The 12,767-nt window shown below is 47.1% G+C and overlaps 1 protein-coding gene across 2 annotated transcripts in view; it reads right to left on the bottom strand.

Moving 5' to 3' along the window:
• Positions 1-11,644, bottom strand: part of PLEKHD1 (pleckstrin homology and coiled-coil domain containing D1) — a 46,252-nt gene extending 34,608 nt beyond the window's left edge. The window contains exon 1 of one of the 2 annotated variants that reach the window (XM_037898609.2): positions 11,487-11,644. In XM_037898609.2, the coding sequence (XP_037754537.1) occupies positions 11,487-11,638 (152 nt within the window). In that variant the 5' untranslated portion in view covers positions 11,639-11,644. The remainder of the gene's footprint in view (positions 1-11,486) is intronic. The other variant, XM_037898610.2, reaches the window with a different exon arrangement.
• Between the last annotated feature and the right edge of the window lie 1,123 nt (positions 11,645-12,767).

The following is a 12,767-nucleotide window of genomic DNA, read 5'->3' as shown; positions in this document are numbered from 1 at the left end:
AGACAAAAGATTCCCGCTTTGTGCCAAAGCTATATAAGGGGTGGAACAGAACAAAGGGGGCTGCAATCATGAGAAATCCCCTAGCTATCACCTGAGCTGGAATAAGGATTGTACCAGGGGAAAGGATTGGGCCCAGACTAGGAAGGTGTCGAGTCTATGATAGAAGCTTACTGAAACATCTCTGAGGGTGAGATTTCATCTGTAATCAGTTTCTTAATGTATTAGGCTTAGATTTGGGTGTTTTATTTTATTTTGCTTGGTAATTCACTTTGTTCTGTCTAAGTTTGGAACCACTTAAATCCTACTTTTTGTATTTAATAAAATCACTTTTTACTTATTAATTAACCCAGAGTATGTATTAATACCTGGAGGGGAAACAGCTGTGCATATCTCTCTATCAGCGTTATAGAGGGCGGACAATTTATGAGTTTACCCTCTGTAAGCTTTATAGTGGGTAAAACGGATTTATTTGGGGTTTAGACCCCATTGGGAGCTGGGCATCTGAGTGTTGGAGACAGGAACGCTTAAACTGTTTTCAGTTAAGCCTGCAGTTTTTGAGGGACGTTGTTCAGACCTGGGTCTGTGTTTGTAGCAGGCTAGAGTGTCTAACTCAAACCAGGCAGGGCACTGAAGTCCCAAGCTGGCAGGGAAAACGGGCTCAGAGGTAGTCTCGGCACATCAGGTGGCAGTCCAAAAGGGGGTTTCTGTGATCCAACCCATCACACAGGGGCTGTCTTTTTATTACAAGTTTCTACAGTGTCTAGCAGTGTGAGGACTCGATGCCTGATTTGGATCTCGCACCACTTCTGCAACAATTTTAAAAAAATATATATTAAACATATCTTCTCCTGTAGGGCTTGCAACTCAAACGCTGCAGCACTCTGCTAGCGCATGGAAATCAGAATGTGAAACTGACTACCCACAAATACAAAATGGAGTGGTCTATTGCACTAAGAAAAATGCAAGCAGCAAACAGTGTAAATGGTGAAAAGTACATTAAATTTTTTAAAAATTATTTCAGTTTCAACATCAGGTGTTATTTGCAATACAAGTAAGGACATTTTATTGTTATGTACATATAATTAATAAAAGTCAGCAGAGCCCCCTCCTTTAAATCCAAGCTCTATAGTATTAGTTTTTCGGCTGCTTAGTGCTCCCAATAATCCCTATGATTTAGATTTTGCTCTGAGAAAACAGAGTTGAGTTCTGAGCAGCGCTGTGCTTCTGGGGGATTAAAGTCCTGGCCTCCGAGAGGTTGGCAGAATCCAGGGGGATTTGGAATTATAAATAAATGAAATAGAATTCAATGATAAATAATACAATAATACACATGAATAATAATAAAGGAAAAGAAAACCATTTCAAACCTGAACTATTGATGGGCACCTCATGAAATGTTACATGCATATCTCATGGTCTCTCCCTACAAGGGAGGCTATCATCAATAAGATTGCCACTTTATAATCGTTGGCCTCTAGAACACAGTCATCACATCACTATGGAAGGACCCTGAGAGACCCTGAAGGGGAGGATGGCTAAGGCAGTGTGAAGAGGGGAGCGAAAGACCCAGAGAAGCCTGGGGGCTGTGAGAGAGACACCCAGCAGAGAGCTGAGAGACACAGAATGAGCATAGGAAGTAAGGTAGGGGCATCTTGGGGAATGGGAGGGAAAGAGGGGGTGGTGGGGAGACAGGACAAGATTGTGGGAGGAGCAGGAAGGGAGACAGACAGACTGGCAGGAGAACGAAAGGGAAGGTGAGGGACAGGAGAGAAGAGCATGGAACAAACGAAAAGCAGGAAATATTGCACAATGGAAACATTCACCCTTTGCATCTGTTTAGTCACCCTGGGCTCTTTGCCTCCCTATCCCCCAAATGTAACACTCTGCCATTGGGCCCCTCATGCCATTTGCCTGCAGAACCTCTCTTTTAAATCCACCCTTGTAGGTTACAGCAGATGAGTCCCTAAAATCCTATCTCCAGCGTTAGGCCCATACTACGAATGTCAGAAACAATTGGCTAGATTTCTCCCTAGTGTGACTTTACTGAATTCACTTGCGTTACACCAGGGTTGAATTAGGCTCAGCAAGCCAGATTCCCCTTGCACATCAATTTCACTGAAAGAACAATTTGACCCGGTTGTTTTATGTCACTTGGAATCCGCATGCCCAGCTCTCAGATTGGTTCCAGCTGTCATATTTGTTTCTAGCTCCAGCCAATCTCAAGGTAACAGCTGCTGAAATCATGTTGCAATTAAAGTAGGGAAGGAGAAGAAATTATAGTAATCAGAATTATGGGACTCAGGTGAAGGTCAGAGGCATTTCTAGGGTCAGAAAGCAAAGCTACATCCCATTCAGAAGCTGAGGCCCCTGATCTCTGCTGACAAAGTGCCTTTTTTCTAGCACTGATGGCTAATGAGGTTGGTTAGTGAATGTCTGCGAAGTGTTTTGAGGTGATAACGTGCCACACACTAAGTATCAGGATCATTAGACTTTAAAACCATCACTGGGGCTTTAGTCTCGCAGTGCTTTTTTGGCACTGGTCCAGGATTAAATACAGCAAGTCCCAGATGCTGGACCAGTATGATTGGCATTCCCTGAGGCTATCTCAGGAATACTTGGACAGTGGCGGCCTGAAAAACAAGTTAACTCAGAGGCGGCAGCACCTGTAATTTCTTCTGCCCCTCGGGATAGATATAGGTTTTCTTTGTCTGTCTTATATGCTGGTGAGTTTCAGCTGGAGAAGGAGATCGCAGTGAAGGCCATGCTATGGGGAACAGGTGCACAGATCACGGAAATAACACACCAGGAAGGGCGGGCTTTTGATGAACATTTTTCTCTCTCCCTCCAGGGCGGGGAGCCCGCTGTGGCAGTCCTTTTCAGGGCAGCCACACAGTGAAAATCAGTCCTTGCGGCGTATACATTTGGACATCCACAGTGTGCTTTTAAGTAACACTTTTTAAAAAAAAATCACCATGCAGGTTGCCTGTGATTTTCAGAGCTGATGAGAGCGCTGAAGACTGATGGCTTCTGTTTATCCACAGAGCAGCTACAGGAACAGCAGCACTTCTCAACCCCGCTTCCGCTCAAACCTGACTCCGGAGCTGGAGGGACCATGTCCAACGAGGAGAGGGGAGTTCAATCTCCAAGGCCCATTAACGACCTTGACCTCTGCTGAAATGGCCAACACGGTGCCAGTCAGTGGTGGTGGGTTTTGGATGGGGAGCTCACATTTGTCCACTAGGAGTTGGATTGAGACACCCCCTGGCCCTCAATTTCGTTCCTTGTAGATCACCAAATAGGTGTGAGATGGTAACAGCCTGCAGACGCTGCCAGCTTAGGCCTCGATCCTGCAATAGTTAGAGCACAGTGGGCTGCTGCCCCTACACAGAGCCCCATCTATTGCAAGGGGCTCCACATGGACACAGCAAGCTGCCCACGTGCTACCACCTGCAGGGCCAGAGCCCTAGGCAGGAGTCAGACAGGCAAGCTAAGCTGGGAAAGCCTCTTCATCGCTTCTAATCCCTTCAGTCCCCTGGGAATAAACATTCTCATTGCCACTGTTTTTTCTGAGCTGCCAGTACCTGTAGTAGCCATCCTGCTGGAAACCAGGCCATGTGCAACCTCAGTATTAGCTCCCTAGGGCAAGCAAGACTTGGTACTCCCTCCTAATTGCTCCATGTGCATTCCAGCTCAGCAACAGCCTGGGACCCTGACTGCCTCTTCCCTGGGTCTGCTCAGCCACCTTCAGCAGGCAGGAGAGGATCGATTTACTTGTTGGAGGTATTGGGAGGCCTGGAGTCCTGGGCAGGGGTCTGGTTGCTCAGCAGGTGGTAGCAGGATGGTCAGGCTGCAGGGAGCATACACATAATGCTGGAGATGGGGATGAAAAGGACACACGCTCCTGCCCTGCTCTCCTGCAGATGAGCCCCTCAGTGCAGGGATAGGTCTTGTGCATTTCACTCTGGCTCCACTCCTGCCGTCGGCATTAGTGTTGTAGTGTCCATGGCAGGGAAAGGGGTTGAGCTGCTAGTTGGGAACCATGGGAGGAATAAGCAGCTGCAGGGAGAAGAGGGGGGAAATCACAAGTCAGGCAGCAGAAATTTCTTTCCAAAGTTGCTCTGTACCACAGCAGTCACCCAACTTGGACTTGACCAGTCAAAAGCACCAGCAGTGTCCAGTCAGGGAACCAAGACTGCTGCTTCTCTCTCAGGGGGCTGCTGGGAAGGGAGCTCTTTTCCACTGAAAGACGTTGCATTGCCCGAGGCATTAATCTCTCCCTCTCCTCCTGGCTGGAGAGGATGCTGCAAATATCACTTCAGATTATTGCTTATACAAAGCACAGCACACAGATGTCACAATAATGACAGATGAACTCAGGCTGTCAGCCTTGTTCCAGTACCAGACCTCCCCCAGCCACTCTGGATCAGTAACAGAGACAAGCAACCAAATGAAATAACCTGGGCTTTGCCACAGTATAGGTTGGTAGATTGAGACAGCCCTTTTCTCTGCTGTTTTTCCCTATAGCCCTCTGATCTCTGCAGGAGTCTTCACCTGATTCTCCACTGCCTTGTACCCTCAGCAGTTATTTACACCTGTGCAAAGTGAGCGTAAGTTGCTACTGTTCTGATCTTATGTAAATGGCTACACCAGGGGCAAAGCAGTGGAGAATCAGGTCCATTCTCGCTCATTTATACACACATGGCCAAATCCAGTAGTCTTTATAGAGGCAAAGCTCTCATTGACTTCAACAGGAATTTTGCCTAAGCCAGCACTGCAGGATTTGGTCCACATGCCCCAGCTCCCTGTCCCTAAACTCATTCAGTCACAAGCACTTAGTTTGATGGAGCCGGGTATGGTCAATGAAGATTCTTCAGGGGTTAGAAGCTGAATTCCTCCTTATACTGGTAGATGGATTAATTACCATTAATCTGTGTTTGCTCCATTCCAACCCCTGTCTTTGATAGTCCCAGGGCAGGAAAGAGCATTTCCGCTGTTGATGATGAGACAGGAGGTGGGGAGGGCAGTGTGGTGTATGAACATATGGAGAGTGATGGGAGGGCTGCATAATAAAATGCTAACTAAGGGAACTCATCTAGGAAAACTTGTTTTTCCAGCTGGCCCGCATCCAACATTTGCTGACACTCTGCTACAAATGATGCTCTGACTTCGGAAGGTCTCCCCCTACTTGCTTTTTAACCCTGTTTGCCCCTCCACCCAAATTGGCTCTATGGTATCTGGCTATAACAACTGCACAGGGTCTAGATGAGGTGGAAGGTGGCTATTATCATCAGCGTTCCAACATAAAAGGTGTTAATTATTACTCCCAAGTCCCCCTGCACTCTGCAGCCAGTTAGACCTACTTTCTTTGACAAGGTCCCTGGGCTCTGCAGCTCTCTGGTGCAGCAGGCTGGGAGCTCTGAGGCATCTTCCTTTACATTTAAAATTGAAGTTTTTAATTAAATATGAAAAATTAATAATAAAATCAGTTCTCTGTCCCTTCTGTTTATTTTAATAGTAAATTCTCCTCCAGGAGAGGGTTGTTTGTGACAGAGATAAGGGAAATAGTTAACCATGTAGAAACTGGATCTCAGAGTTGTAGAGTTAATAACTCATTGAGACGCCTAGGGGCAGTTCACACCTCTCCAAACTATTATTTCAGGCTGTCTGCAAATTCAGGAAGAAAAAACTGCTACAGTCTACATATTCTGTTCTCAAGATTATTTTCAGAACCACAAGGACCAGAATTTTTAAAAAATGAAATCTTGGATGCTTGAACACATTTCTGTGGCAAAAAGGTGAATTGTATGTCAAATTCCACATGTGGAATCACCAAATAGGAACCCCATCTGCCCTGCCCCATAGTAATCAGACATGAGATCCCATTAGAGCAGTGATTCTCAAAGTGTGGTCCATAAAGGGCTGGTGATCTGCAAAATAAATATTTCCAGGTGGCCCACACAGCTGATTCTGCAACAAAGATGGAACCTGTGTTGGTCTTCAAGCAACGACAGTTTCTACTAGATGCAGCGCTTCTAACAAACCTCCAGAGACTGTTTAGGCCAACTAGACTCCAAACAAAATTTTTTGCATCCTGTGCAGCAGCTTCACGGCTCCCTTAATCAACTGTTTCTTTGTTGTAAATTCAACCATGATTCAAAGTGAGAGGTAGCAAACCACAGAAAAGGACAGAGCCAAAAAGCATCTGTTGTCTGGGAAGACTGGGGCATTGAGCACTGCTGGAAAGAGGGTAAATTTGGTCCTAATAGATCTAAAGCCCTTTATACGTAGAGAGTAAATAAACAGCAGAGGTACAAGGTGGAGGTAGGTAACTGCCCGTGCACTCATTGCATTGAATTTATCCTAACTCCTTACCACTGGGATATTACATTTCCTGGAAGAAGGTGTCATTGGGGGTGGAGCAGGAGATGGTGCATGAGAAGGTCCTTCTGAAGGAGTGGTCCACAACATGAAAGAGTTTATTACCACTGTAATAATGAGGGTCCTGATCCTGTCAGGTGCTGAGTGCCACCTACTCCACCTAACTTCAAAGGGAAGTCAGGACACTCAGTGTCTTGTGGGACAGGGCTCGATATCATCAAGTTCATCCCCATACAAGGTATGACTGAGCCTTGATCCTGCACGGAGCTCTGTGCAGGTGGACCCCTGCAGCCCCACAGAGCCCCACTGAAGTCAATAGGACAGGGGGCAGGTGCAAGGGCCTGCCCATACATATGAGTTTGCAGAAACAGGACTATAGTCCCCTCATACATACCAGCTCAGGGCCGGATCCACATCCACACTCCACTCCAGTGGCAGCAAAGGGGACTCAGGAGATCTGGGCTGTTCCTTATGCTGGAATATAATTTCCTGGTTGACCTTGGACAAGTCACTTTGCCTTTTGGTTTCTCAACTTCTGGTCTACAATATAGGCTTGATGAGAATATTCCCCTGCCTCACAGAGGGGGTTGCAAGGATGAATCAAATGTGAGTGAGGCACTCAGCCATCGTGGTGATAAGTGCTGTATAAATGCCGGCTGCTGCTGTTTGACCCGAGCAGCTAGTCAAAGTTGGGGGCCCGGTGGGTGTTCCAGTTGGAGCAGAAATTGGTGGTAGTCAGGTATTTCTCTGTACATTCTTTGTAAATCAAATTGCACCAAATTCCTGTGTCTCTGAACTCAAAAGGAATCAAATAGTGGGAAAGAGCTGCTTTTGCTCACAGCACCAAGAACACTGTTTTCAGCCTGCAACCTGACCCAAAAACCTCTCCGCAGGTTTCTTCTGGGGTCAGCCACATGCTTTTAGCTACTCCTTCAGGCTGCCTCTGAATCTGTTCTTGTCTAAGCTCAGTGTCTTTGAGATCTCTCCTCCCCACCTTCCACGGCCCTACTGAAAACAATATTCAGCCCATAGCGCCAAGGCAGGTGCACACACAGCTATTGTGTAAGGCAGTGGTTCTCAACTGTGGTCCGCCGCTTGTTCAGGGAAAGCCCCTGGTGGGCTGGGCTGGTTTGTTTATCGGCCACGTCCGCAGGTTCGGCCATTCGCGGCTCCCACTGGCCGCGGTTCGCTGCTCCAGACCAATGGGGGCTGCAGGAAGGGTGGCCAGCATATCCCTCGGCCTGAGCCGCTTCCCGCAGCCCCCATTGGATGGGCACAGCGAACCTCGGCCAGTGGGAGCCGCGATCGGCCGAACCTGTGGACGCAGTAGGTAAACAAACTGGCCCAGTGCGCCAAGGGCTTTCTCTGAACAAGTGGTGGACCACAGCTGAGAACCACTTGTCTAAGGCTATGTCTACACTAGCACTTTTGTCAGTGTAACTTATGTTGCTGAGGGGTGTAAAAAAACACCCCTCTGAGAGATGCTCTCCCACTGACATAGCTACCGCTGCTCACTGGGGATGGTTTAATTATGCCAGTGGGAGAGCTCTCTCCTGTCAGCTTAGAGCATCTTCACCAGAAACGCTACAAAGAGGCAACTGCGCCTCTATAAGTGGTGTCGTGTAGACATAGCCAAAGTTTCACCCAACCAATCAGTAAAATGTTGTTGCCCGTGCCCGGAGTGACCTGCCTGATGAAGTAGCCCATGGACATCCCTGAGTCCCCCCCTCTACATACGTTTCTTTCCAGTCTCTCCAGCAATGACCTTAGTACAACCCTATAAAGCAGAAACCAACACGTGAAGCATGCAGCTCTAGCAGGTGCGCACCTTTAGCTGTGTAAACCTTCTTCCCTCATCTCCTGATCTGGTCTCTCCCCGCATCACATGATGTCATACTTCACTTAGGTTGTAGGCACCTCAGGGCAGGGAATGGGCCTTTAGGTTTTATGCAAGGTGCAATGCAAATAATAGTAACAAACAAACAATAATAATAGGATTTCATAACAACAAAGGCTTCGCCATAATCAACAAGACCACTAGTGCATCAAGTCACCTGTCTCCAGCATTGACCAATAATATCCATTGAATTAAATTAAGATGCAAAACACTAAGTCCCCCTACCCTCTGACCTAATATACCTGACCAAGCATGTTTTGTTATACTGGGGTGGGTGGATTATTTCTTGAGCCTCATCATGATCAGTTTACACAAGCCTGCAAGAGATGATTTCACAGTAAAACCCTTCTGTGCTTGAGAAAGTAATGCTAGTTCTACCAAGAACTTCAAGAGCTAGCATCTTTAAGCAGAAACTGGTGACACGGCATCTTAAAATCCAGCCCTCTGCAAATCCTGACATGTTAAAAGCCCTGAGAGCTCTGCAAGGAGTTGCCATCTGTAATGTGCACTGATGCAAATGCACATCCAAACTGCGAGGCTTGCAGGAGGGAAGACAGCAAAAAGAAACACGGGTTGGGAAAGTCTGAGAAAGATTCAACATGCTGCAGAACCTGAAAGCCTCAGCAAGTTTATGTCCCATTTTCTTCCAACGGTTCCTCTGACTTCCCTTCCCCTGCTCAAACTCTCTTTTTTTCTTCCAGGACCCCAGTGCCACTCCACACCCCTTGCTTTCAAGTCCCCTGTAACCTCTTGCTCCTATGCCCCAGCCTTCCATATGCTTCACTTCCAGGCGTCTCCCTTTCCTTCCTAGGGTATGTCTTCACTGCACCAGAGTCAGCCCAGGCTCTTATGCAGGTTCTAGCCCCAACCCCCCTACCAACCACACAGCAAACCATCTGACCCAGGGTTGGTAGTCCTTTAAGACTGAGCTAGCTTACTCGGCTGGGTAGAGTGGGGTGTTAAAGTCCGGGATTCACTTTCATTCACTGGAACTCACCCACTTTGCAGTGAGGATGTAGGCAAAAAAGTCACCCAAGTGCTGACAGTCCTCCAAAGCCCTCCCACAGTTCTCTGCAGAAGATAGACAATTTCTCTTGCAGTTGACATAACTGACTGGAAAAGAATCCTAGAGCATCTCAGTGCAAAGAACCATGGGCTATGCCCACAGATACACATGGGCAAGTACAGAAATGTGAGGACACAGTAATGCAAGTAGGGCTTTGAAATGGGGCCAGTTGCCCCCGGGCTAAGTGAACCTGGGTGCTCAGACCTAGGTGGCAATCACCCACGCTAACTGCCATGAAGCCATACCCTCACGCATCTCCCCATTCTCTTCATGCCTCCTGGCTTCCTCTTGTTCCCTTTCACCATTTACCCCAGCCTCCTGACTTCAGGATACCCAATCAATTCCTCTCCTTCCAAGCCCAAATCCCTCCCCATTTCTTTTCTCCCAGAGTACCTCAGAGTTCCAGCTGCAGCAAACATTCCATCCCATCGCATTGCTGTCTCATGAGCGTCTCCCCCACCTCTTGCCACCTGCTATCACTAAAATATTTACAACTCGCTGCCGAAGGGGGTGACTTCTAGGAATAGAACAGTGTTAAATAAATAATGACTCAAACGTCGGATAGAGTTGGACAGTTTGGTTGCAAGAGATTCTGATTGAGAGGAAATGAGCGTGTTAAGGACTCTTTTTAATCTGCCTTGAAGGAGATCTTGCCCTTGGTTATTCTCTCTTGCTGGGAAAACACCAATCCTTGGCTCTTTTCAGCAGCACAATCACGTTTGTTTTGAAACATAATTCATGTAACAAATGTATGTAGGCGAAGCTGCGGTTACTTATCACAAAGCACCTCCCAGAAAATAACGCCTCAGTTTGCAGAAAAATGTTGCAGTACACACAAAGGTGTGTGTGTGGGGGGGGGGCCTTGTGCAAAAGACTTAACCACTGTGTGCCTCAGTTTCCCCACCTGTAAAATGGGACTAAATAAATAAATAACTCTGCCTTTTACAGTGCTCTCCCACAGGTGGTGACAAAGCCCCTTTCTGGGGAAGAACTGTCATCTCCTTTTTACAGAAGGGGAAGCTGAAACTCAGAAAGGTTAAGTCACTTGCATAAGATCACAAAGCAAATCACTGACAGTAGCAGGAGAGAAATACAGGTCTCCTGACTGCCAGGTCGAGATCTGAACTGTTAGACCACAATTCGGACGGATAATGGTATTTCCCTGCTTCTCGTGGTGTTGAAAGGCTTAATCTGTTTGAGTGTGTAACATACTGAGAGCCTTAAACAGAAGGTGCAATAAAAGTGTGAAGTGTTATAAGAAGAGCATATATATGTAAATAGTCACCTTTTGTTGTTTGAAGGTCACCGGAAATTTTTTAAAAATGTAGGGAAACTTACACTGAAATAACATCAACTTTAAACAAACAAAGAACCACCCACTGCTTCTGTAGTAAAGTACATACTTTTACCCAGATAATAAGTAACAAAGGTATAGCCACCTGCAAACTTCCTGGTCACCAGTATGCAACACACCATACCAACTTTATAGCAACAGTGGGGATAGAACTTGTACTCTCCCTCTTCAGAAGCAGAAAGAGAATCTCTTTTTGCTGTTAGCAGTATAGTACCTATGACTCAGAGTGAAGCAGTTCTGATTCCACCCCCCAGAAGGCAGCAGTACACACACACACTAGCCAAGCATCTCAAGGAGCTTTACAAACACTAATGAATCAAGCCTCAACTCCAGAACAAGGTAGAGAAGCAACCTCGGCCGCTATCACACAATTATCACACTAACATTTGGAACCAGTTCCAATGCTGAAGTGATGTGTATATGGCACAGGGGTGAAGCAGGGCTAGAAGGAAACTGGCTGAGATGCCCGGTGTGTACAGCAGTCTCAGAATGGGGGAGCTGTCCCCAGAGGTTCACACTGCTAATCTAACCCCTGCCTCTGAGCCCTCCCTATCCCACTTGGAGCCTGCCTGTGTATCCTTCCCTGCTCACCCAATGGCTCTTTCAGAGATTCACCCAAACCCATCTAATTGAACACCTAATTTTATCCTCTCTGCCCCAGCTTGTCAACCCCTCAGAGGGTCTAGCTGCTTATCTAGCCCTCCCCTCCCCCCTTGAACTTTGCATTTTCCACTGACCAGACAGAGTCCTGCAGTGATTGCACCTCATCACAGCCAAATCCTGCATCTTACCTCCTGGACCATTTGGCAGACTGCCTCCCAAAGGGTCTCTTCCAGAGCACGCCATACAGCTGCACTTTCGTGCTGATATCCAAGACATCCGAATCTGCCTGTTCCATGGATGGAGAAGGGGAGACAGAGTTGGATTTTGAAGTGAACATCATAGACGGATTTTATTCTAACTCTCCCCCTTTGCCTGGCAGCTCAGGGAATCCAATTAAATGCAATGACCCAGAAGGACATTACCAGCCACTCCAACAGAGAGACTGAGGCTATGGTTTAAATCAATAACAGGACTGCTCAGTGCTCAGGCGATAATTCTCCTCCGATGCAGAGATGATGAAAGTGTCTTCATTTTGTATCACTTTGTGATGCATTACGGAGAGCGCAAAGGTCTCAGCCCATGAGTCAGAGGGCTGAATAGAGCTACAGACTAGGAATACAGAGAGAGAGAGAGAGAGAGAGAGAGAGAGAGTGCGCACACTCAGAAATAATGCAGCAAGCCTAATTATCTGTGTGAGAGCCAGGGTGTAAGGATGGTTATTGCACTGAACACTCAGGAGCCCCAGATCGGAGTCAGAGGGGACAGTCTGCAAATTGCCAGGCTTGTTTCTGTGACACATGCCCCCAAAGTCTTGTGTCTGCTCATGAGTTCTTCTGATTGGCTCATGGGGCAAGGTGAGCAGAGTGGGTGTGAATCAGTGAGCTCCAATCAGACTTCCTCATCTATTTGGAGAGGTTTCCTTTCTGTGCCAGCCTGAAAGCCAGTGGGTAGGGTTCACATGCTCGCTCTGGTTTGAATGGGTATTGTCCATGACACCAGTCTCATTCTTCCTTAAAGGGCCATTGCCAGCAATAAAATAATCTCTTATACAACTCATCAATCCCAATTCTGGGACTTGGGACACATTACGCCTTCTGCTGCTCCCTGGAGAGCTTCACCACTCCATTCATCTCCTCCGACTCCATCACCAAGGAACAGTTCCCCAGCCATTGCCCACCCCACACAAAGTCCCTCCAAGAGACGCTTCTTCCCCAGGGCTCACAAGAAACCACAGCATAATGTTGCTCCAAGTTCCTGCATTCCGCATCCTGCCTTCTCTGTTTGTCTCTGACATTGTTAGATCTTTGAGGAGGGATTGCCTTGGTTTTGTCTTGCCCAGTGCTGAGGGCACATTGATGGTAGCATCTAACAAATGATAAAGAGAAGAAGTTAGAAGTATTATATTAATAAGTTTTGTGAACTGGTAAAATCAGAGTGAAAGCTGGTGACATCTAGACGGGGTAGGCAAA

Source organism: Chelonia mydas, chromosome 6, assembly GCF_015237465.2.
Source record: "Chelonia mydas isolate rCheMyd1 chromosome 6, rCheMyd1.pri.v2, whole genome shotgun sequence".
NCBI lineage: Eukaryota > Metazoa > Chordata > Testudines > Cheloniidae > Chelonia > Chelonia mydas.
This window is presented reverse-complemented; position numbering and strand designations above follow the sequence as displayed.